Source organism: Diceros bicornis, chromosome 7 (assembly GCF_020826845.1).
Source record: "Diceros bicornis minor isolate mBicDic1 chromosome 7, mDicBic1.mat.cur, whole genome shotgun sequence".
NCBI lineage: Eukaryota > Metazoa > Chordata > Mammalia > Perissodactyla > Rhinocerotidae > Diceros > Diceros bicornis.
Genome location: NC_080746.1, coordinates 58,496,573 through 58,522,689, shown reverse-complemented (window position 1 = coordinate 58,522,689; position 26,117 = coordinate 58,496,573). Strand labels below are relative to the sequence as shown.

The window sequence follows — 26,117 nt, the reverse complement described above, 5'->3', positions numbered from 1 at the left end:
CTGCAATAATGTTTGAGAAATAAAGAATAAGGATCAAGCACTTTTAACTTGAAAAAGTGAACTTTTCTCTCTCTCTCTTTTTTTTTTTGAGGAAGATTGGCCAATCTTCCTCTTTTTTTTCTTTTTTCTGCCCAAAGCCCCAGTACATGGTTGTGTATCACAGTTGTAGAGTTGTAGCTGTTCTATGTGGGACGCTGCCTCAGCATGGCTTGATGAGCAGTGAGTAGGTCTGCGCTCAGGATCAGAACCAGAGAACTCTGGGCCACTGAAGCAGAACATGCAACTTAACCACTGTGCCACCAGGCCAGCCCCTGAACTTTCTTTTCTTAAGTTTTTTTTCTCCCCAAAGCCCCACTGTATAGTTGTGTATCCTAGTTGTAAATCCTTCCAGTTCTTCTGTGTGAGCCGCCACCACAGCATGGCAACTGACAGATGGGTGGTGTGGTTCCACGACCGGGAAATGAACCCAGGCCAGCAAAGCAGTGAGAACGCTGAACTTTAACCACTAGACCATCAGGGCCGGCTCTTAATATTTTTTGTTATAATGGTTAATAAAAGGATTTTGCCATAGAGAGCATTGTAGTTAATTTCAGACCATATAAGGCATTAAGCAGTAACGAAGATTATGCAGTCAGATGTGACAATAATACTCAAGTGCGTAAGTGTGGATAACTTGGCTTCATGAAGTTTTTGTTTCTTCTGTCAAAAGCACAAATGTATAGTGAAACTACCCCAAAAAAGTAAAGCATAGAACAGTATGCTATCATTTGTGCACAAAAATGGGATATACATGGCATAAATGCACAGAATTTCTGTGGGAGTATACCCAAAGGACTAGGACTATTGGTGGCCTCATGTTCATACTTGTACAAAGACATGGATAGTATCCGTAACTGATACGTAGCATTGTTGTGTGCGTGCCCTTCTTATTGAAATTTGCATAAATGGTATCAAATCAGATGCATCATTCTGTATCTTATTTTTCCATTCTGCATTTTGCATATTTATATACATATACCTACATACATGTACATTATATTTAATAAAGTATACATTCACATGGTTCAAAAATCAAAAGAGCCTAGAAAACTTTACAGAGTCTCATCCCTAATCCTGTGCCTGTTATTGCTTAAGGCAGGGGTCTGCCTGCGGCAAGACATACCAATAGTCAAGAGGCAAGGAGGTAGGAGAGAAAGAACTTTTCATTACAGCTTGCTAGCAAGAGGGAAGATGGCCGACTAATGTCCGAAAGAACCATCTTACAGAACAAAGACTACAGACCAGTTATATATGGGGCTGGTCTCCTCCAGGTGGGGAAGGCAGCTGGTCTCCAGGTGGGGGCATCCATCTGATTTCCAGGTGGGAGCAGACATCTGGTCTTAGTTCCTGATAGCCTTTTGTTTTGCTGGATATGCATCAGACTGGAGCAATGCCCTATACCCCAATCTTTCAGTTGTCATTGATGATGGCTGTGAGCATAGACTCTCTGCCCCGGGGGTCATCACATTCCTAAGGAACTCAAGAGAACAAAATTATCACCTTATAGCAGCTGGGAGGGGCAATAAAATCTACGGACCATGTCTGGGTTAGTTAATCAGAGGTCATTCAAAGTTACAATAGGGTTCCTTTTCTACAATATGGCTTCCCTTATGTCAACCTTGTGTTGAGCCGGTATCATGCTCTCCCCCCAAGTAACCAATTTTTAAAGTTCTTTGTACCTTTACAGAATTTTCTTATGCAAACACATATGTTCTCCCTACTCCTTTTTTTTTCCTCCCTTTTTCTCCCCAAAGCCCCAGTAGATAGCTGTACGTCATAGTTGCACACCCTTCTAGTTGCTGTATGTGGGATGCCGCCTCAGCATGGCCGGACAAGCGATGCGACGGTGCGCACACAGGATCAAACCCGGGCCGCCAGCAGCGGAGCGCACACACTTAACCGCTAAGCCACGGGGCCGGCCCCTCCCTACTCCTTTTTTACACAAAAGATTGCATTCTATTGATACCCTTCTGCACCTTTCTTCCTTCACTTAACAATATGCTTGGAGATTTTTTCCATATTTGTACATCAAGAGCTTTCTCATTCTTTTTACAAGGTTAAATCCCATTGGGTGGATGTACAATAACTGATTTAATGGCCTCTTATTGAAAGACAATTGAGCTGTTTCCTAGACAAAGCCTGCCTGCCTTCCCCAACAGGGTGGCTGATCAAGCACTCAGGATGGGCTTATAAAACGGGGTGGCAGGGTGGGGAGAATGCTACCTTCCCAGGTGGACTGAGGCCAGTGGTAGGTGTAAGACAGGGAAGAAAAGTGGGGATGAGAGGCAGGAGGCAAGGTGGGGTCTCCCCAGGATTCCTGGAAGGCTGGTTTCTCTGGTGACGTTTCCTCCAGTGTCCCCACTGCCCACTGCTCTGGCTCAGTTCCTTCTTCACATGCCCCTTACCTGTTGGCCTTCTCCTGGCTCTAGGCCTGACTCTGCCTGGGGAACTCCCCAAGACCCTGGTGTGGGGGGAACTGGGGTCTGCCTCTCTGCGCCTGCACTCTTGCTGGCTCTCCACATTGCCCCCCACCTCCCCATCAACTCCTGTGGCACCTCGTCCAGGACCCTGAGCAATAACTGAACGGCTCAGGGGCCTTCACCTGGCCCTGGTTCAGCTTCCGTATCTGCCCCACGGGCAGCCTCTGGGCACCTAAACCTAGGCTGCCTTGGGTGAGCGGGGATGCGCTGTTGAAGCAGAAGCCCCAAGGCTGGCTGGTGCCCATTCCTCTCACTCCCCATCCCTGCCAGCAGGACATGCCCTGTGTTTCCTCTGGTGCAGATTTGAGATAACCTGTCCAGCTGGCAGGGCCCTCTGACTGTGGATGAAATACTGGATGGTGAAATCCAGAAGGGGAGATCCAGAGAGAGGTGGGACTCCCTCCAAGGTCACAGAGCAAGCTAGTGTTGAAGTGCCCTGGTGGGGGCGGTGGGAGGGATTGCTGCCTCCTGGCCCAGACTTCTACCCGCCCTTCATTGCTCAGCTCAGCTGCCCTGTGGGGTAAACTGGGTGGAGGGAGCAGAAGATCTGGCTTGGGAGGGAGACAGGAAATTTGGCTGACAGTCTTACATTTACTGCCTTTCTCTCAGACCTTGTCCACCTCTGACTGTGGCTTCCTAGCAGGAACAGATGGACATGGCCTGGCAGGGGACACAGTTGCTGCTTGTGGCTTTGGTGGCCGCTGCATGGGGTGGCCAGCCCAGGACTCCACGGGCCAGGACGGACCTGCTCAATGTCTGCATGGACGCCAAGCACCACAAGACAAAGCCAGGCCCTGAGGACAAGCTGCATGACCAGGTGAGGATGGTGTAGGGACTGGGGTGGGGGAGAGGGCTGACCCTAAAAAGGGAAGAAGTTAGAGGAATGAGAAGATCAGCTTTGGGGGGTGATGGAGGCCGGAGGATGGCTGAGGTGAACCTGGAGGGCCTCCCCCAGGAGGCTAGCAAATCTACAATAATGGGGGGACCATTTATTTAGCCCCCACTATGGGCCAAGTTCTTTCCTCACACCTGGTTGGTGAATATGCCCAAAAGGCCTACTTGGTAGAGGGGTGGTGGTCTCTCCTTATACAAATGAGGAAATAGGCCCAGAGAGGGCACAGGTACAAGTGGAATGAGAAGCCAATCACTAGCAGGGGCCAAGAGAGGGACTGATGGTACCTTCCCCAACCTTAATTATGTGCCAGCCCACGGAGCTCAAAGGCAAGGTAGAAGGGGAGACAGGTCCCTCATGGCACGATGCAGCAAACAGGTACAAACAGGCCAGGTCTCCCATCCCCGTTAGGTCCTGAAGAGACAGTGACAAGTCAGATACTCTGGGGAGACTTCCCAGGAAAAAGAGGCCGTTGGCCTTGGCCTTGGAGGATGAGTAAGAATTTTCCAGGAAGGCAAGGCAGGAAAGGGCAGCCTAGCAGAGGACAGCGTGAACACGGGTCGGAAGATAACAGCAGAAGCAGTGGCAAGTCTGGTGTGGCCAGAGCCAAGGATGCTGCTGCTCACAGAGACGGGGAGGTGAGGCCAGGTCCCCATTTCATAGGTAAGGCCCTGAAGCAGTTCAGGGAATCTGAGCTTGAAGCTGACCTCCAGGCTCAGGACAGATGCCGATCTTTCATTCCTTTTGGTCTCCTCCTCTGCTCCCCACAGACTTTCACATTGCGAGAGGGTTGGGGATGTTCTCAGGGAAAGACTGGGGCGTGGACTGACTCCAGGGGCTTGAAGGGAAAGAGGGAAGCCCAGGGGCTTCATCACTTCTGAGTCATTTCCAACATTTCATTTGCTTTGTGTGCGTGTGGTACAATACATGTAACATAAAATTTGCCATTTTCATCATTTCTAAGTTACTGGAATTGAGTACATTGACATGTTGTGCAACCATCACCACACTCCATCTCCAGAACTTTCTCATCTTCCTTGACTGAAAGTCTGTATTCACCAATTCATTCACAGAACTTTTGAGTTCTAAAGGGCGCTTTGAAGAACTCTCTGCAACACTTCCTCTTTGCCAACAAATGGTGCAGACACAGACGTCTGAGGGAGGCAGATGATTGTACTTCCGAGGGACATGACCTCCGTGGGAGTGGCTGTTTTTGTTGAGTGCCTACTATAGGCCAGGAAGTGCTTGTCCTTATGTTAATGAACCCTTTGGGAGGCAGAAACCACTGACCCTGGCTGGCAGGTCAGGGATGGGGTGCCTGGGGATTTGCAGGGCAACCAAGATTTGGGGCGTCTGAGGAGGAGCATGCGGGAAGCGGGCAGGCCTGGCAGCATGTTCTGTGACAGTGGCGCTGGGCGTGGGCTGGGTTGTTGGACAGTGGTAGGTTTGGCCCCACTCTTGTGGATTTTCCTTAGTGTCTCCTGAGTGCCCAGACCTATCACATCCCCCCTCGCTTGACCCCGGGCACTAGAGTTCATCTGAGATTTTAATCAATTGGCTCATGCTAGCTCAGCTCTTGAGTCCCAGCCTGAGTGATTTATAAAGAGAAGCTTCCACCACTTCCACTGTCTTACCCACCTTGAATTGACGTCTCTAGGATTGTCTCCCACATTTTGTCAGGTCCATGTTCAGGCTCGTGTGCAGGCCATCGCCCCTCCGTTGCCTGCTGCGTTCAAGACCTATCTGGAGTCCCCTAGCCTGGGGTTCCGGAACCAGGGAGTGCCAGACCAGCCCCTTTCACCTCTGCCCCCTACCACAACCTGGGGCCAGGCTCCTCTCCACCCTGTCCTGAGGTAAATTCTTAACCCCACCATTTGCTAGGGGCGCAGCTTACTTAAACTCTGTAAAAATTGGAGTAATGATGTTTTTACTGGATGGTTGACAAGATAAAGTGCAAAAGCCCCAGGGACTTTGCACCTGCTGTTTTCTACGCCGACAGTGTTCTTTGTCTTCCTCCCACCCCTGACTCCCCATGAGGGCAGAGATTTATCTGTTTTGTTCACTGCATATTCTCAGCACCCAGCACAGTACCTGATATATAATAAGCACTCGATTAATATTGACTGGATGCAAAATGAGTAATAGAAATAGCCTGGATATGTGAAATAACCGTAAACTCTTTAGAGCTGTACAAATAATGATCGCTCCCCCAGAGAGTAGTTCCCCACCCACATCCTCTGTGTTGCTCCCTGTTAAAAGCCAAGATCATAATTGCCTCTATCCCAAAATGGGAAGTCCTCAAGGGACAGGCATAAAGGTGCCCTCTCCAGAGAGTGTTCCTCTGGATGATCCACCTGGGGAAGAGGAGCCAGAACACGGAGGAGAGGGCTGTGGTGGAGGAAGGACTCGGTCCTGTGTCTCCCCACCCAGTGCAGTCCCTGGAAGAAGAACGCCTGCTGCTCGGTCAGCACCAGCCGGGAGCTGCACAAGGACACCTCGCTCCTGTATAACTTTACCTGGGACCACTGCGGCAAGATGGAGCCCGCCTGCAAGCGCCACTTCATCCAGGACACCTGCCTCTATGAGTGCTCCCCCAACCTGGGGCCCTGGATCCAGCAGGTACGGGCGTCTCCCTCACCCCACCCCAGCAGGCTCATTCAAGGCTGTGGCTGCCAACATCCCTGGCTGAGAGGAGCCCTCCCTCCCCACCTCCCCGCTAGGTGAACCAGAGCTGGCGCAAAGAGCGTTTCCTGAACGTGCCCCTGTGCAAGGACGACTGTCAGCGCTGGTGGGAAGACTGCCGCACCTCCCACACCTGCAAGAGCAACTGGCACGAGGGCTGGGACTGGACCTCAGGTGAGGGCCTGGGGGTGGGGAGATGGAGGTGGGGTTTGGAAAAGGGAGGTTTGAGGATTTGGGGTTGGGTGGGGATTTCTGGGAGTGGCCAGAGATGAGCTTTGGGCCCAGGGGTTGAATGTCTGTGCCCACCGTCTCTCCCCCTGCAGGGTCTAACAAGTGTCCAGCGGAGGCCACCTGCCGCCCATTTGAGTCCTACTTCCCCACGCCCGCAGCCCTGTGTGAGGAGCTCTGGAGTCACTCCTACAAGGTCAGCACGTACAGCCGAGGGAGCGGCCGCTGCATCCAGATGTGGTTCGACCCGGCCCAGGGCAACCCCAACGAGGAGGTGGCGAGGTTCTATGCTGAGGCCATGACTGCCGGGGCCGTGCCCCATGGGACTGGGCCTCTCCTGCTCAGCCTGGCCCTGATGCTGCACCTCCAGCTCCTTGGCTAAGCTGCTCCCACTGCTGACACGTGGACATCTTCCTTGCCTGTACCCAACCTGGGTCACCTCGGCTCAGCCCAGCTCACCTCTCGAAGATGAGGGGGCCTCACAATGCCCTGGTCATTCCTGATCCAAGATGCGTCCTATGGGGTTCCTCTGACAGCCTGTTCTAATAGACAGATCCATGTGTGTCTTGTGTCTTGTAAATAATTTGGGGAAGGCGGGTTGGGAAGGATGTGCCTCGTTGCTTCATCAGTCCTGTGGAGAAGCCCAAACAGGAACCGCGACCAACTTGACCTTCACCAGCAAGTAGATGTGGAAGTTGATCCCTTAGTCTGGGGCTCTTACTTCTGCAGCAGGCTCCCCCTCATGCCAAGTTCATCACTTCCACACCACAGGGGACGAGCAGATTGGTGGAGGGAAGGTGGGCAGAGATTGACGGATGAGTTCTTGAGCTCCTGGTGGGAAAGAAAGTTTCTCTCCCCTTCCTTCCCTTACTAGATGTGGGCTGGGGTGCAGATATTGGTGGGGGGATTCCAATGATGAACACTTGCATTGTTTCCCTTTTATAAATGACAAATAATGCTGCAACGAATAATCTTGTACAGAGTAGAATGTTAAACTTGAATTCCAGAAGCTAGATTGCTGAGTCAAGGAGCATATGGATTTCTAATTGTGATAGTTACAGAGTCTGCTTCAATGCGGCCCCACCAGCAATGCACGAATGCCTGTTTCTCCACAGCCTGTCAACAGAGGATGGCGTCACACTTTTGATTTTCTGCTAAACTGACAGGTGGGAAAAAGGGCATCTCAGGGCAGTTTTCATTTGCCATGTGTGTTATGAGAACATGGTTTCTGAGATCTTTCCATATTAATCTATTAAGATCTCTGTCATTCTTTTTAATTGCTGAGCAATATTCCATTCTATGTATATGTCACATTTAATACAGTCACCTACTGATGGATATATGAGTGAGGGAGGTTCTTTTACGACTTTGACATTTTCGAAAAGCTTTGGCCAGTTATTTTGCAGAATATCCCTCATTTTGTTTCCTCATCATTAGATTGAGGTTATGCATTTTGAGGTGACTATCTCAAAAGCATTACCAGTCCTTCTTGGTGCACATGGTGTGGGGTTTGTCCATTCCTGATGATGTTAAATGATCTTTTGGTTGAGATGGGGTCTGCCAGGTTTCTCCATTACTTTTTCCCCTTCATAATTAATAAGTGTGCTGTAGGGAGATACTTTGAGAACTGCAGATATCCTATTTGTCATCAAACTTCCACCCATGAGTTTCACTGTCTGATGGACATTTTTATAAAGTAAAAATGTAAGTGAGCATAAGTGAGGCCATCTTATTACACTAAATGACCCCAGCCCCTCCTCTCTGTGACGACTTGCTGCTCTGCACCTACTCTAAAAAAATTCACACGCTCTCCTGATTTATGGCCTTCGCTTACGTATGTACTCCCCTTTAGCTCTATAAAACATTGTTCTATGAGTTTCTCTCCAGGAACAGGTTGACCACAGGCATGAAACACACCTGCAAGGTATCCATCACAGCTGACAGAAGAATGGAACAATGTGATGCCTGGAGCCCGTCAGGCCTGGAGACCAACATCCCTGGACCCCCTCCCTCCTGTCCCTTTTCCTTATATAACTGCCTTCAGATTCTGTAATCCTTGAAGATGATTTTCTTTGAGACATTAGTCTGCCGTCTTCCCATTTATGCCAGCTAATCGGATTAAAATTTCCTTTCTCCATCCCTAACTCGTTGTGATTAATTGGCTCAGATTTTGGCGAGCAGAGCAAGCCCATTGCTAGGTAACAAAAACAACCACCATAAATGTCTTATTGTGTGACAGCCCCTCACCAATGCTCTAATGCTTTCCCATGATGTCTGTTGGAAAAACCAAACTTCTTCAATAGCATAGAAGACCCTTCCCTGATCCCCCGCTTAGATCTCACGTCAAATCATTCCCCATCCACACCCTCACATATGAGCTCCATTCACACTTTTCACTTTGGGGCATTTACTCCAGCAATTCCCTCTCTGTGTTCCTGGAATGGTCTTTTATCCTCTGCAGGCTGGCTCCCCGTAGCCACTTAGATTTCAACCTACAATTGCCCCCTTAAAATGACTTCTGACCACCCCACCAAAAGAAGTCATCCAGGCACTTTCTTACCACATCACTCTAGACCCCTTCAACACAAATCTATCTACTGAGGTTATTGTTTGGCTTTTCCCTAATAAAACATACATACCTGAGAGTGAGGAACATGTCTATGTCATTTTGTGCCAGATCCCCTGGGCCTGGCTCAGTGCCTGGCACCAAGGAGGTGCCCAGGAAGTTAAGGAATCCATGCACTCATTCTGTCAGCCAACAGATGCTTTCTGAGCACCCAGTCTGCTGGTCTCAGCCGACAGGAAGGGAATTGAGTACTTTGCACAGTCTGGTGGGGCAGACAGGCCTGAGAACCAACGACTCCGAGAATGATGAGCTGAGGCTTTGCTTCAGGAAGCACGGAGTGGGTTGTAGTCCTGTGGGAGCCCAGAGAGGTTAGGGAAGCCTTCCAGAGGAGTAATGTTTGCAAAGCAGAAAATGGCGACGTAAGGAATGGCATTCATTGGAGAGGGTTCAGCAGGTGCAAAGGCTTGGAGGTCAAAGAAGCGCAAGCAGAATTCCTAGGTGGCTAAGATAGCAGTTAAGAGGGCAAGGGAAGGAAGTGAGGTTAGCAAAGAAACACTGGATCTGTAATCCTTAGGCTGATGCCATGAGGGCCCCTCACAGAGCTCTCTGTTCTTTGTGAAAGAAGCCAGGCTAGGAATCAGACTCAGATCTGAATCCTAGCCCCTCCTTGCTGCCTGGGAACTGCAGTTTCCACCCTGTGAGGGTGGGTGGGAAGCAACTGCTTGTGGATGGGCTGGCACTCAGCAAAGGCTCCAGTTTCTCCTACACCCACTCCTGCAGCCCAGAGCCTCCACCCATGTGGTTCCAACACCTTCCTGTTATCTTTGTCTGGTCACAGGGCAGCCTTCAGATTGGGGTCCACAAGGATTCCAACGGCTAACCTTGCTGGTATTAAGATGCTGTTCCAGGTAGACACTCTCTGGATCTGCTCCAAGGCAACTGCTTGACTCTGTCCCTCTCTGCTGGCCAGACGGCCCTAGCACCTAGACCCCAGATTCAGATCAGGGCCTGTGGCTCAACAAGGGCAGGGACTCCCCAGGGATCAGAACTCCACCTCCAACTCACCTCCCATTTGCTGATTACTACTTGTGAAGCCCTCAGGGCCCAGAGGCCTGGCTCAGGGGCCAAACCTCACTCTCACAGTGGAGGGGCCATAAAACCCAGTTAATGGTCAGCCCCCAGGGCAGGTGTGGAGGATAAGAGGCAGGGGCAAGTCCCACCTAGAGGAGTTTCCACTTTGAGGCTTTCCTAGAAACCTGGTCATTATTCTCCAGTCAGGAGAAGGCTGAGCTGGGTTTGTCCAAGCCGGAAAGGAGGTTCGAGGGTTCCAGCAGACCTCTACCTGCTGAGGTCTTCAGTGGGCTTAACCCCCCAGGTTGTCACAGTTTCCAGGTAAGGCTCACTCTGAGGGAGAAGGAAAGCAGGGCACGAGCTGGGGGTCTCCCGGGAGCCAATTTCTTTGCAAGCCCTTTAGGACCTTCCTCCTCGGCTGACCCTCCTTCGGAGATCCAGCTGCCTCCTCTGGCTCCCCATCCCCTTCGTGCTCCATGGACCCAGACCTGTGGCTTTCCCCAGGGTACTGGGGCCCCATCTTCACTAAACTTCCACTCATCCATAGGCTGATGGCTCCCACATCTGCATCCAACCCGGACCCTTCCCCTGGGCTTTAGCCTCTACAATGAGCTCCCTTTTGATCGCACAGGCACCTCAACAGAAGGGAGCTCAGCATCTCCTCCTGCCCAAATCTGCAGCCTCCTTCCCCTTCCCCACCATTGGTACCACCATGGCCTCAGAGGGTGAAAAAAGGAAGGCTTCTTAGATGCTGTAGCAATGATACCTGTGTGGGTGGGTGGGTAGTACGTGAGGGGGATGGGAGGGGAACTGGGGCCTTGGGGGGCTGAGACTCAGGTCATCCCAATATTTGTGATTTTGTAGCTGGAGGGGTGCGATGCCTGGGGCTGATGAGGCTGGAGGAGTTGGTGACTCTCTAAGCTGGGGACATGGGAGCTCCTTGCTCTCTACAGCCTGCAATTGGCTGTGTCCTGATTCTCTGGGTCTCATTCTCCTCAGTATAACAGGACAGGGGTGTTGGAAGTAGGCCAGATTATTTTAATGGATCCCAGCAACTCAGGCTCCAAGGTTTTATCAGACTTGAGTTTTGAGGAGAAAATGGGATAAGTGGGGCTTGGGGACTGGCATCAGGCCTGTACTATAATCCACACCCTCTGCCCCCTCCCACGGAGGCCTGGCCGGTGCCCGAGTGCAATAATTAACTGCTGAGTGGCCTTCGCCCGATCCCAGGCTCCACTCCTGGGCCACATTCCCGCTGCCTGCCCTACTGCCGTCTCCTAGGCCACCAAACCGCGCCTGTGCCCTAGCTTAAGGCAAGGGGACTGTAGAGCAGAGCAGAAGCCCCAGCCAGACGGAGAGCCACCTCTCCCAGGTAGGCCACTCCCTGCCCCTATCAGAAGCAACACACCCTGAGGTGCTCCCAGCATGTGTAAAGGACTGGCTGAACTGGGAGGATCCCTGTTGCCTAAAGCACAGAGAATCCAGAAGTGCAGCCTGAGGCCCGGAGCAGGGCAGGGCCTGCCCAAGGACACAAGTTAGTGTCCGTCCCCGAACTAGAACCCAGGGCTCTGGCCTTTCAGAACAGCGCTGAGTTTTCGGGGCTTCAGAGCTGAGGCCCTGGGGTGTGTGTGTGTTGAGCGTGATGGTTGTTGTGGTGGTGGTGGTGGGGCTCAGCTGGACCAAGAGCTGAAGCTGAGACTAGGAGGGAGGGGAGGGGCTTGCAGAGTGATGCACGATGCACGGAGAGGAAGAGAGCTCTGATTCTAGAAAGCAGCCACAGCAAGAAAAACTCCTGACCAACCAGGTGGGAGCCAGTGGACCCTGAGGAAAGGCTTTCTAGCCCCCCAGGCCTCCCCGAGGCATCCTCTCCCAGCATTCCACATAGGCCGCCCCCATGAGAGCCTCAGCACAGCGAAGGTGCAGGGGACAAAAGCTGAAGGAGCCCTCGATTTGAGGGTCCCGAGTCAGACTTACGTGGTTCCTGCCATGTGACATGGGGCACATCCCTCAACCCATGCCCAACTGGTTCCTCAATCCGTGCCCAGCTGGCTATCATTTGTTGGGGTTTTCCCCCCTACATTTAATCCTCAGATGAAGAAACTAAGCCTCAAGATGATTTGAGTTATTCTCCTCCAGGCAGGAGAGGTCAGGCAAGAGGTGCAGTGTGAGGGCTGGGATCCTGGACAGGCTAATCCAGAACCCTGTGCTGTAATTTGCTAGACTGTGTCCCCAAGGAGCCTAATCCGAAGAATCACCTGGTGTTCCCCAGGGTACAGACTCATCCTGTGCTCTCAGAGCTCAGTGAGTGATTGGGACAGTGGCGGGATGAGTGGGTCCCGGAATGAATGAATTAGCAAGTGAGAGAATGAATGAACGCTGGAATAAAGGGAGGAGCAGCATATTGGATTGTGGAAGGGGTGGGGGGAGGGGGGAGGGGGGGAGGAGGAGGAGAGCTAGGTGGGAATTCAATTCCAGTTTTCCCTGAGCCCTGCTGGGCAGAGTCAGCCTGGAGGCTGCCCGGCTCAGGCTCCATCCAGGAGGCCCAGGCAAGATGCGGAGTTCTGCAGGTGATGGGGAAATGTGGAGGCAGGGCAGCTTTGTGAGCAGGAAGGGGCCTCAGCTTTAGGAGCCGAGCATTTTAGGAGAGCAGGCACCTGGTGACCAGCGGGGTGAGGGAACAGTCACCTCCCAAAGCTCAGTGTCTGAGGTCAGAGGACTGAGGTGCTATGAAGGCCGTGCGCAGGCCAGCTCTGTGGCAGGGGGCTCAGGAGCCTCCCAAGGCCCCAGGGGCTGTCTGGCTGGCTGCCCATGCCCACCCCACAAGCCTTGTGCCCTGTGACATTCCCCAGGTCACAGGGTCTCTGGGAGAAGCCAAATGATGAGGCGGGAAAGGGCTGGAACCAAGGTTTTGTTTTGTTTTAAGATAGGCCTGCAGCTTATCTGGAGCTCCAAAACTAAGATCTTGTTGTAAACTTTTGCACAAAGTCATTGGTGTCAATATCCGCCCTGAAAATGAGTGTGAAGTTATTATAGTTTTTATTCATCCCAGCAGTGTCACTATTTCACCACAGACTGTGTGCTTGATTGTTGAGTGCATGTGAATCGTATTACCTTATTTTTTATTACCTTTTATAAGATCCTAAACATTTTAAACTGAAACATTTGCCTCCAAGGATTTTGAACAAGGGATTATGGACCTATGGCAATTTCCTGGCTATTTCTGCATTTTGCCCAAACCCCATCCCTTATCCCTTAGTTGTATCACTTGATCCTCACGACCACCTGGAGAAGGCACTGTGGCCCCAGCCAAGGGCTGTCCCAGAAGGTGGTGTCTGATCCCACCCCTCACTGAGGCTGGCAAGATGGAGGTGTGGGGGTGGGGCAACCCTCCTAGGGCTTCATTGAGGCTCCACCCACCTGGGGCTGTTCCTACACCTTGAGGCCCTGCCTCCACATTCCTTGGTGCCACTGACCACAGCTCTTCCTCAGAGACTGCCATGGACTTGCCCGTGACAACACAGCTGCTGCTCCTTCTGGTGTGGGTGGCTGCCATACAGGCAGCCCTGCCCAGGACTGAGCTTCTCAATATCTGCATGGATGCCAAGCATCACAAAGCAAAGCCAAGCCGGGAGGACAAGCTGCATGAGCAGGTGGGCCAAGGGTTGGTCAAGGGTGGGGAGGAGCTGACTGAGGAAGAGGAAAGCAGGAGACAGAATTGTCAAAGCCCCTCCACGGTGGACACAGGGAGGCTGCCTGAGGAGACCTTCAGTTTGCATTGTAGGGGAGGAAGACTATCCTCTACGCACTCTGGGTCCTTTCTGGCTGGGCTACAAATTAAATTGACATGAGACCGAAAAGCAGGAGAAAATCAAAGCTTTGTAACATGTATACATGGGAGAGACCAAGGAAAGTGAGTAACAAATGGCGGAGGTTCTCATCTTAATATTCATGTAAAGACAAAGGAAGATGTTGGGGATGGGGGGAGTCAGCTATGGGAGATTACCAGAAAAACACAGCAAACAAGGGTGTGCAGTCCTGGCCTTCCACATTGACAAGAGTTTCTAGAGATGAGGTTATCCCCCCTTCTTCCTTGTACAGAGAGGGAGATTCCTTTACACATAGAGATTTCCCTTATGAATGTAAATGTTTCTTACAAAGGGTAACTTCTACTTTTACTTGGTTTTCAGAGCTTAGATAAGAATGGGCTTAGAAGGACCCTCCCAGTCTATCCATACCCAGAGTTATCTGTGGTGATGAACTGTCCTGGGGACAGGCCTTCTATCTTAAATTCTTTTAGGCAGTTAGTGGGGGGGGGGGGGGCCGGGGGGAAGTCAAAGTTTCTTTCTGAGTCTTCTGAGCTTTTATTGTCTTCAGCTCAAAATAATCCACATAGCAGAGTGGCACATCTTGGTGCAGTCTGCCCTGAACCCCATCAGTTCCCTCCTGTGAAGAAAAGTTTCATAATCTAGAAGCTGAGTGGTAGATTGTTCCATCTCACTGAACACCCTTCTTAGTCCTGGTAATAGATCAGTCCAGTTAAGTTCATTTTAGAAGGTGGTGATGCAGGTGGGCTCCCAAAGTTAGGTGTATATTGTGGAAGCAAGCAATCAAGTATTTAATAAGAAGCATTTCTATGGAAACAAGAAGAAAAACAAGATTAATGATCAGAGCAAATTATAAACCAGTTTCTAAGTTCAGAGGACAGCCAGTCAAGAATATTTCTAGATGTCAAGGTCTGAAGCATCTTTTATAGCTTAAAATGTCTTTGATGATGTCATCGAGTGTTCAGGTATCCTTTTGAGTGGTTTACACAGCAACAGGCACGCTATCATAGTGATCTCTACAAAGTTTATATCAAGTTGTCCAGCTTCAGTTTGTAGGACTTCAGGAACAAGGGTGGTTTCAGTTCTCAATGATTTCGAATAAAAATGATGGGAAAATTGCGGGCCGGCCCCGTGGCTTAGCAGTTAAGTGCGTGCGCTCTGCTGCCTGCGGCCCGGGTTCGGATCCCGGGCGCGCACCAACGCACCGCTTCTCTGGCCATGCTGAGGCTGCGTCCCACATACAGCAACTAGAAGGATGTGCAGCTATGACATACAACTATCTACTGGGGCTTTGGGGGGGAAAAATAAATAAATAAAAATCTTTTAAAAAAAAATGATGGGAAAACGTTAGTTCAGAGATTTGTAGCCAGATATTTCAAGAGACTAGAAGAATTCAGGATCCAGTCCAGTTAGAAAACAAAAACCTCAAAGAAAGTTAACAGAACTAGGATCTTATATCCATAAATGTGTACTATCGTTTCCACTGAAATAATTTTTCTCTCTAAAATCACCCTCATTTTTACCAAAGATAGCCAAATTGAGACTGACTAGTTTGTAAAATAAGTCTAGTTTCAATAAATTGGGCCCAGTTATTTACATAAGTACAGCAAGAATAGCAACTGATCATATAGGCTCTTTTAAGTCTACTTTGCTGGAACTTTTTATGAGGAATCTCAGATTGAACTTCAAAGGCCTCTCGAGGCCAGGAAAGCCAAGCCAAGGATTTTGTCATCAGACTTCACCTGCAATACCTACAGATTTGGGTGAATTCCTCTCTTCTCAATTTCCCCCAAAATATTGAAGTTCCTTGCACCTGCCAGCTAAGTGACATTCCTTGCTTACCCAGGTGAGATTGCTTGGAATCTTCTGTAAACAGGGTATCAGGCCAATGTTTCCAAGTGGCCTGAAAGTCAACCTTTATTCCTCAAAAGCTGTCTTGTCATATCCCAGTCTGTATGTTTCTCTCAAAATATGACATTCCAGTCAAGGCCTTGGAATATAACATGTTTCCAGTTATAATGAGAAGAGATTCTTATTGAACTTATGCAAATAACTATATTGCCATGAAAATAACAATATTTACTCACTAAGAGTTTCCAAATTCTGGAGGGATCAGGTAGAGAGAAAAAGATAAATGTTTAATTCTGTTTACAACAGTGTAATTTACCTAATTGCTATAAATCATAGTTAGCTTAAGAAAAAAGGGAAAAAGTTTCCTTAAATCTGAAAAAACAAAACATTTAAAAAAAATCAGCAATATTTCAAATGAAAAATCATAAAAATTATAATCATCCTCATCAGTTCATTCAGTCCCGAATGATCTTAATCTTCTGTTAGCAGTTTTATGAAATTATCAGAGTTCTGTAATTTCTTACCCAGTTCAGTTTTATAATCTGAAAGTTTGTCAGAACCCTGTATTCCAGAGTAAATGTCAAAGTCCTTTCCATGAATCTCTCTGAAGATGAAAACATTTGTAAAAGCATCAGAGTAAAACAATAACTGTCTGTAAATAACAAAAGACTTAAAAATGACAACTGACAAAGAAACTTGGTTATTTCTATGACATACAACACTTTAAGATAATAACTAGAATTATGACTGATAACCAGGACAGATCAGAATTCTGGGAATGTTACATAATTTTTAAAACACTTATATCAATAACATTTACCCACATAATACCACCTAAGAAGGTTCATCATCACTTATTTAACAATGCTTCCCATGTAATTTAACATACCAACTAAGCCTAATAAGTTTAGTATCTTCCTCCTTACAGGAAGAGAGCAAAGTTCTTTAAGGAGTCCCAGGAGACCTCTGAAAATTCTCAAAGGAAGAAAATTCTTTTTTCTTCTTCCAGGCCAAAAGAAAGACTTCATTCAGGATTTGAATATTTTTTTGTGGGGGAAGCTTGCCAAAAATATCAAAAGGTTTTAAAACACTTGATCAAGTAGGAAACAACACTAGGGGCTGGCCCCGTGGTGTAGCGGTTAAGTGCACGCGCTCCGCTGCTGGTGGCCCCGGTTCAAATCCCGGGCGTGCACTGATGCACAACTTTGTTGGGCCATGCTGTGGCAGTGTCCCAGATAAAGTGGAGGAAGATAGGCACAGATGTTAGCCCAGGGCCAGTCTTCCTCAGCAAAAAAGAGGAGGATTGGCATGGATGTTAGCTCAGGGCTGATCTTCCTCACGAAAAAAAAAAAAGGAAACAACACTCACTGTGAAACAATGCTCTGTTATCCATTTAATCAGAGTGACAACAGAAACAGTCAAGGGCAAACAGAGAGTTAAAATAGTCAAAAAAATCTTAATAGAGAGACCTCAGTCCTTTTGAACACAGGAAATTATTTTAATATAGTTTTTTGTCTTTTAGGTAGACTTACTCAAAGGTAAAGAAAAACCTTTTGTAAGCTCTCTGATGAAAAGTTCAAGAAAATTATCCTCTTAAGAGAAAGAAGACCAAATTTTAATTTTGCACCAGCTTACTTTTGACATTAAAACTCATTTAGTTAATTGGATTTAGTTTAATCTTAGCCAACCTGACCATGCATAAAACTCCTCAGGCTTTTACTTTCACAAACTTTCTGTCACTTACTTTTTACATTCAGAATTTGTCCCATGACTTCCTTTCTTCCCTTCTAGTACTTTAGGACAAATTTATCTTTCTTAACGAAACAAAAATGTTTTCATTTTTATACCTTCCTTACTGAAAACATACATTTTACTTTCCTTGAATACAAACATATTTTCCTTAATTAATTTCTAGTAGCTTTCATCACATATTAGAATTTTAACCCTTAGAAACCTTAATTGTTAAGTAAAAACTAAGTAGGCAGTTATAAACTTTCTTTTACATTAGCTTTCCATGGCCTGACAAACCTACAAACACTTTTCACAATTTCTGGAAACATGTTACTTTATGGTATGATTTTTTTTTAACAAAGCACAATACATGTTTACCAAGAGACCCAAAACACCTTTTAGTTTCTGTGTGATAAGGAGCCAAAAGTAGGTAAACCAATGGTTAATAATTAGTGTTTCATATTTTACCTTATTTGGAAATGATCTAAATACTCAACGAATTTTTTATCATTTACTTTAACCTGACAAACTTCAAGGTTTCAAGTTACCAAAGAGATTTAGGAAGTTATAAATATATGTCATAAAACATAATTATTGCTAAAGGTTTAAACTCGCCTTATTTACATCTAAATTATTTGTCCCAACAATTATGTTTAGATTACCCAAGAAAACTTCATGAGACATTGGACAAAATTAGCTATCATTTTAAGTTATGTTGACAAATTTCTAGCAGGGATAATGTGAGCTTATTTAACTAGTAAACCCAGGCTGCAGGTCTGCATCATATCCAGTGCTGATAACTCTGAGTACATGTTTATTTTAATCAAACCAACAAACTTAAACAAACTTTCATCCACCAAAGATTATTTCATATTACGTTAACTTGAAAGACATGTGAGCTCTTACTTTAAGTCAATTAAACAGAGCTCTTAATTTTGGCGATACCATCTGGAGGTAAAATATAACACACATATAGACACATATACACAGAGATTCCACAGCTATTGTTTTAAAATTACTGTCATGAATCAGGTACAGTAACACAAAGCTCCCTAGTTTTTTTTTTTTTTTTTTTTGTGAGGAAGATCAGCCCTGAGCTAACATCCATGCCAATCCTCCTCTTTTTTTTTTTTGGGGGGGTGAGGAAGGCTGGCCCTGGGCCAACATCCATGCCCACCTTCCTCCACTTTATATGGGCCGCCGCTATAGCATGGCCTAACAAGCGGTGCATTGGTGTGCATAGCTTAATAGCTATGCCGCGGGGCTGGCCCCCAAAGCTCCCTAGTTCTGAATCCAAACTTTGTTTTAAGCTTTTTTTTTTTACTATTATTTGTGGAGAAGACACTCAAGATGCTAGATTTTTTGCAAGGGCACTCTTACAACCCTTTTGCTCTGGCCTTTTTACTTTTTCTTTTTCCTTCAGTCCTAGGACTTAGTGATGGGCTAGATAGCAGTTCCTGGAGAGGTGAGATGATAATCCTTTTTGAGATAAAGGAACTGGGTGGAATCTGAACTGCCTCTAGAGCTGCTTTTCCAGTCTTGCAAGGAATTTTTTTTTTTAATTTTTATTTATTTTTATTTTTATATCCCCCAAAGCCCCAGTAGATAGTTGTATGTCATAGCTGCACATCCTTCTAGTTGCTGTATGTGGGACGCGGCCTCAGCGTGGCCGGAGAAGCGGTGCGTAGGTGCGCACCCGGGACCCGCACCCGGGACCCACACCCCGGCCGCCAGCAGTGGAGCGCTTAACCGCTAAGCCACGGGGCCGGCCCACAACGATTTTTTTTGCTCTTGTTTTCTCAGAAATTGGGTCCTAACTCAAATGATATTATAGGTTGATCTACCTGTCCAACTCCATCACAAAAGCACAGAAACCACTCAAGTTTTCTCCAAGATGGAGTTCCTGGGGCATATGTGCCTTATCTGCTTCTGATGTCTCAATCTTTTGTCTCAATCAATATTTAGGAGCATTTTGAGGAACAGGGGAGGCTTTGAGATTGACAAAAGACAGGTGAACTTTGAACTGCTTTCTAAAGCCATCCCTCTGGCCTTGCAGAGATTTTTAAGACAAAGATAGTTGCTTCTACTTGTCCCCAAAGAACTGAATTAAAGTTTGAATGACAAAGAAGTTGACCCATCCTTCCAGCTACATTTTTTTCCAATTGCTTTTTTTTTTAATATATCAGGGAGATCTTTAACTTAAGAGGTGAATCAAAAGATTTGTATGTTCTAAAACTTTCAGGACAATGTATCACACTTTTAAAAGTCTGCACAAAGCATTTAACAAAGGCCCTCTTTTTTAAGTGTACAATTTAACCCTAGACCCATTTACCTTGGAGGAGGGAAGTTCCCATTATCTTCTTTTCTGTAAGTTTAATTAACATAGTCTGAAGGGCAGATTTATATGCTGTCTTACAATCAAGCAGGGGAAACATTCCCCAGTGAGTCACAATGTTTATCCCCACAACACAATCTTTAATACAATTGGAAAAAAAGAGATACAATCACTTCATATAAAGCCTGTAAATATATCAATTTTTCTACAAAATTTCATCTGAACTCCATTAACGCTTATACCTCTAATCATAGTTTTCATTAGGACTTTATCAATAGGTCTTGGTCTTATAATTTTGGACAGGGGAAGCATTCCCAATCAGACATTTTAAAACATACTCAGACAAAGTTGATATAACCTCTTTATATAAAATTAGCTCAAACATTCCAACCTTTATAATCTTATCAACACTTGTACTTTTACATTTTCTCAATTTAATTGTAACCTGAGTCAGGGTCTTAAAGCTAGTCATTTTTTTTTCCTTTTTTAGTTTGGCCTTTTCATAGGTACCAATAAAACAATTATGATGAGAGCTCTCGCAAATTTTTTCTCCCTCAATTTAGAAGTTTTCCCAATTTAAATGATCCATTGTCTGGCCACACTGATGAGTAGGATCTTAACAGCAACTCATACCATAGCTTAACCGTGGAAGCAACAGGCGTCTCCAAAAAAGATCCAGAGAAATCACTCCCCAAAATAAGAAAGCACAACAAACAACAAAGGTTGAGATGACAAAGGCCCCTTATGAAAGCAAATGGGACCCCTTATGACAAACTCCCAAGAGCAGACACAGCTGAACAAAGAGAATTTCTCGGAACACCAGTCCACTTGACTTGCCGCCAAGATGCGTGCTGGTACATGCATCCTCCAGATGGCAGAGACCAGAAAGGTCAAAAAGCCAAGCTCTTAAGACATAAAACAAGACAAAAGGAAAAAATCTCACCTGATATGCACATTAACAGCTTTAGCTAAGCCTTGGGTCTCTTGGAGCCAGAATAATACCTAGGGGGGAGGTGCCACAGGGTCGGGGATTGTGCGTACTTTACAGAGTACTTTGTCATTGCAGAGACATTTTCTTGAAGTTGGCAGGGGACCTGTGTCATCTACTCCATTCAGTGACCCAACTGATCCTTTCACGGGAGACTTCTTGGGGTGGTGAGGGTCCTAATGGCTCTTAACTGCTGGACCTGCACCCACCAAATCTGTGGCCTTTTTGGCTTCCAAGATGCCCTTAGCTTTTCACTTCATGTGCATGTTCTCAGACAACAGGCTTATAGAGATGCCTGTGTCTTATGACAAATGACAAAAAAAGCCAGAGACAAGGAGAAATAGTGACTATCTCTGAGAGAAAAAGGATCTACACCCAATGAGTACTCAACCGAATTTCCTAGACTTGCTAAGTCCAAGAAACTAGCTTCATCAATATTTTCTCCTGCTAATCTAAACTTAGAAAAAAAAAAACAAAACAACCTCACCACTCTTGCTTCCACTGGACCCTGCAGGCAGAGATCCAGGAGACTGACGTGGTAAGAATTCTTACTTCCTGCCAGCTCTTATCAGGGGTCCAGGACCTCTCAGCTGCAGTAGATAAGGAGCGAAGAGCATCCAGCCAGTGAATTTTTTATCCCATCCTCATTGCTAGACTGAAGGGGAGGAAGACTATCCTCTACCTACTCTGGGTCCTTTCTGGCTGGGCTACAAATTAAATTGACATGAGACTGAATAGCAGGGGAAAATCAAACAAAGCTTTATAACATGTATACATGGGAGAGACCAGAGAAACTGAGTAACTCAACAAATGGCGGAGGTTCTCATCTTAAATAGCATATTCAGGCAATGACCAAGGAGAATTTTGGGGGTGGGGGGAGTCAGCTATGGGAGATTACCAGAAAAGCACAGTAAACAAGAATATGCAGATTTAAGTCCTAGCCTTCCGCACTGATAAGAGCTTCTAGAGATAAGGTCATCCCCCCTTCTTCCTGGTACAGAGAGGGAGATACCTTTACAAATGGAGATTTCCCTTATGAATGTAAATGTTTCTGACAAAGGGTAACTTCTACTTTTACTTGGTTTTCAGAGCTTTGATAAAAATCGGCTTAGCAAGGACCCTCCCAGTCTATCCATACCCAGAGTTATCTATGGTGATGAACTGTCCTGGGGACAGGCCTTCTATCTTAAATTCTTTTAGGCAGTCAGGTGGGGGGGGGCGGGGGAGGTCACAGTTTCTTCCAGAGTCTTCTGAGCCTTTATTGTCTTCAGCTTGAAATAATCTTCATACCAGAGTGGCACATCTTGGGGGGACCTACCTTGAACCCCATCAGCATTAATACAGGCAACTATTTGTTTAACACATACTTTGTACCCCATGTTGTAAGTACAATGCCAACAGCTCAGCTTCTTGGCTGTTGGGTTTCCAAACTACACAAATCAGGAAGCAGGCCCAGAGAGGAGCCTGGGAAAGGAGCATGCTGGAGAGACTCATCCTGGGGGTTGATTTTGATTTCAGAGTTTACACTGGGACTGACCCCTCCTAGGATCTGAGAGGAGAAAGTGCACAATGCATACAGTGGCTTCTTTTCTGCCAGCCCTAAACAGCTCAAAAAAAGTGGATCTCTCACAGTTGTGAGGCTGGGTACAAAGCACCTTGATTCATGCATCTAGCAAACATTTCTGCTGTGGCTCTCGACCCTACTGGACCTAAGGTCTCCTTCCTATGACAACTATTTTGCCTATTTTTCCTATGACAACTATTTGTTAATATCTTGAACCTATATAAACATTAAAAAAATCAATTTGATGCCAAAAAACAAGCAAGAGGAAAGTCGCGTATAATATGCATTCCAATATGTAAATGTTCATTTTGACCTGATCAGCAGATAATGATCACAGTCCCATATGTGGTGGTTTTGAATGACAGAGCCCACAGCTGCCAGTGCAGACTGACAAGTGGTGGTACACTGTGGATACTTCCAGCAGCCTTGACTTTAAGTTCTTCAGCTTACATATACATATATATATATTTTAAAGCTTCAGTGCATGGGTGTATCCTGGTTGTTAGTTTAGTTCTCTATGTGAGCCGCCATCACAGTATGACAACCGACAGATAGGTGGTGTGGTTCTACGACGGAGTAAACCCGGGCCATAGTGGTGAGAGTGCTGAGTCTTAACCCCTAGACCACCAGGGCTGGCTCTAAAAAGCGCACATTTTAATATTTTGCTTTTTTATTAAATTCTAGGCTGTGGGTTTTCATTGATTCAATAAGAATGTATTGAGTATTTACGGAATTAGAACTATTCTGGGGGCACAATTTATTTAACTTGCCTTTCCCACCTCCAAGTGCTGCCGCCTCCCTAATGAGGCTTAATCCCACCATTCTAGAAAATTGCAATTCCCCATCCCTCTCCCCTGATTTGTTTTTTTCGCAAAGCAATTATCCCATGAGTAGTGTTCGTTGCTGTGGCCCAGGTTCCTAGAAAAGTGCCTGGGTTAGACTAAGTAGGAGCTCAATACAGATTTGGATTAATGGATTTTATAATTAACTGCACCTCCATGAAGAGGAATCCCCAACAGCAAGTTTTCCTTGAAAGACTGACTATACTGGGGGATTGAGGACTAAAAGGGCAGAGGCTGCCTGTGGGAATATTCTGGCTGTGCTGGGCGTGGCAGTTAGTCCCTAGTCTTCCCCACCCAGTGCAGTCCCTGGAAGAAGAACGCCTGCTGCACCGCCAATACCAGCCAAGAAGCCCATAAGGATATCTCCTACCTGTACGGATTCAACTGGGACCACTGCGGCACGATGGAGCCCGCCTGCAAGCGCCACTTCATCCAGGACACCTGTCTGTATGAGTGCTCCCCCAACCTGGGGCCCTGGATCCAGCAGGTACGGGTTCCTCCTCTGCACCCCCGACTTTACAGAGGAGCTGAGCTTCCCAGACATCTCAGGCTACGTCTCTGGCTCTCGGTCTATTCAGGGATGGGCTGCTAAGGATCTTGAAGCTGAGCCCTAGTTCTCTGCTGACATCTCCCAGGTGGACCAGAGCTGGCGCAAAGAGCGGATCCTGGATGTGCCCCTGTGCAAAGAGGACTGTGAGCGCTGGTGGGAAGACTGCCGCACTTCCTACACCTGCAAGAGCAACTGGCATAAGGGCTGGAACTGGACCTCAGGTGAGGGCCGGGGCGGGAGGGGCGGGAGGGATCTGGAGGTGAAGGGGTGAGGGTGTAGAACCGGTTGATGTGGGGTTGTGGGGCTGCCAGAACCAGAGATAGTTCTGGGCCCAGTAGCTAAAGGTCTTCCATCCTCCCTACAGGGTACAACCAGTGCCCAGTGGAAGCTGCCTGCCACCCCTTCGATTTCTACTTCCCCACGCCCACTGCTCTGTGCAATGATATCTGGAGTCACTCCTACAAAGTCAGCAACTATAGCCGAGGGAGCGGCCGCTGCATCCAGATGTGGTTCGACCCGGCCCAGGGCAACCCCAATGAGGAGGTGGCGAGGTTCTATGCTGAGGCCATGGCAGCCGGGGCCGTGCCCCATGGGACTGGGCCTCTTCTGCTCAGCCTGGCCCTGATGCTGCTCTGGCTGCTCAGCTGAGCTCCTTTTACCTTCTGATACCTGGACATCCCTGCCTGTCCAGCCCCACAGCTCCCAGCTATTCCGTCTCTGCTCTGTGGTGGGGCCTCAGACCCACAGTTTGAATAAACCAGACACGCCAGATGTATCATGTGAAATACTTGGGTCAGAATGGGAGGGTGACTTTTGCTTCCCAGTTCTCTTTGACTGAAGCCAGTTACACTTGGTCCGCTCCCAGCTTTGATACTTGCTATGAATGTTCCAGATGCTTAACTATTCTTGTAACCTGGGACCTACTTCATTTTTCACTACAGCTCTAATCTAGAGCCAGGGCTAGGATTTTTTTTTTTTTTTATAATTTGATTTTTTTTTATTGTGAAATTTTTGTTGTACATCATTGTTTATCAGTCACCATATAAGTGTATCCCTCCACCCCTTGTGCCCACTCTCCCCATCCCTCTAGGCCCTGGTAACCACCAAACAGTTCTATATGTCCGTGTGTTAGTTTATCTTCCACATATGAGTGAAATCATGCAGTGTCTGTCTTTCTCTTTCTGGCTTATTTCGCTTAATTAACATAATACCCTCCAGGTCCATCCATGTTGCTGCAAATGGGACAATTCTGTCTTTTTTTATGGCTGAGTAGTATTCCATGGTATATATATACCACATCTTCTTTATCCACTCATCAGTCGAGGGACACTTGGGTTGCTTCCATGTCTTGGCTATAGTGAATAATGCTGCGCTGAACACAGGGGTACATAAACCTCTTTCGATTGTTGATTTCAGGTTTGTTGGGTAGATACCCAGTAGTGGGATAGCTGGATCATAAGGTATTTCTATTTTTACTTTTTTGAGGAGTCTCCATACTGTCTTCCATAGAGGCTGCACCAGTTTGCATTCCCACCAGCAGTGGATTAGGGTTCCCATTTCTCCACAGTCTCTCCAGCACTTGTTGCTTTCTGTCTTGGTGATTATAGCCATTCTAACAGGTGTAAGATGATATCTTAGTGTGGATTTGATTTGCATTTCCCTGATGATTAGTGATGTTGAGCATCTTTTCACATGCCTATTGGCCATCTGTATACCTTCTTTGGAGAAGTGTCTGTTCATTTCCTCTACCCATTCTTTGATCGGGTTGTGTTTTTTTGTTATTCAGTTGTGTGAGTTCTTTATATATTATGGAGATTAATCCCTTGTCAGATATACGGTTTACAAAAATTTTTTCCCAGCTGGTGGGTTCCCTATTCATTTTGATCCTGGTTTCATTTGCCTTGTAGAAGCTCTTTAATCTGATGAAGTCCCAAATTTTTATTTTTTCTTTTGTTTCCCTTGTCTAAGTAGACATGGGATTCAAAAAGATCCCTTTATGGCTGATGGTGAGTAGTGTACTACCGATATTTTCCTCCAGGAGTTTTATAGTTTCAGGTCTCACCTTCAGGTCTTTCATCCATTTTGAGTTAATTTTTGTGTACGGCAAAAGAAGATGATCTACTTTCATTCTTTTGCAAGTGGCTGTCCAGTTTTCTCAGCACCATTTATTGAAGCGACTTTCCTTTCTCCACTGTATGTCCTTAGCTCCTCTGTCAAAGATTAGCTGCCCATAGATATGAGGTTTTATTTCTGGACTTTCAATTCTGTTCCATTGATCTGTGTGTCTCTTTTTGTACCAGTACCATGCTGTTTTACTTACTATCACTTTGTAGTATGGTTTGAAGTCAGGGATTGTGATGCCTCAAGCCTTGTTCTTCTTTTTCAGGATTGCTTTAGCTATACGGGGGCTTTTGTTACCCCATATGAATGTTAGTATTCTTTGTTCTATTTCTGTGAAGAATGTCCTTGGGATT

The 26,117-nt window shown here is 46.8% G+C and overlaps 2 protein-coding genes across 3 annotated transcripts; both read left to right on the top strand.

Annotated features, from left to right (window-relative positions):
• The first annotated feature begins 3,103 nt into the window (after positions 1-3,103).
• Positions 3,104-6,985, top strand: LOC131408683 (folate receptor gamma-like). Its single transcript, XM_058545722.1, has 4 exons — positions 3,104-3,336; positions 5,842-6,030; positions 6,132-6,267; positions 6,417-6,985. Exons 1-4 carry the CDS (start codon positions 3,169-3,171, stop codon positions 6,701-6,703), a joined length of 780 nt encoding a protein of 259 aa, XP_058401705.1. The 5' UTR covers positions 3,104-3,168; the 3' UTR covers positions 6,704-6,985.
• Positions 6,986-10,142: 3,157 nt separating this feature from the next.
• Positions 10,143-24,414, top strand: LOC131408678 (folate receptor alpha-like). Of its 2 annotated transcripts, none has more exons than XM_058545710.1 (5): positions 10,143-10,279; positions 13,437-13,608; positions 23,392-23,580; positions 23,729-23,864; positions 24,008-24,414. In XM_058545710.1, exons 2-5 carry the CDS (start codon positions 13,456-13,458, stop codon positions 24,289-24,291), a joined length of 762 nt encoding a protein of 253 aa, XP_058401693.1. In that variant the 5' UTR covers positions 10,143-10,279; positions 13,437-13,455; the 3' UTR covers positions 24,292-24,414. The 2 variants fall into 2 exon arrangements, with proteins under 2 accessions (XP_058401693.1, XP_058401692.1); XM_058545709.1 differs by having other exon boundaries at positions 10,144-10,279; positions 13,448-13,608.
• Positions 24,415-26,117: the final 1,703 nt, after the last annotated feature.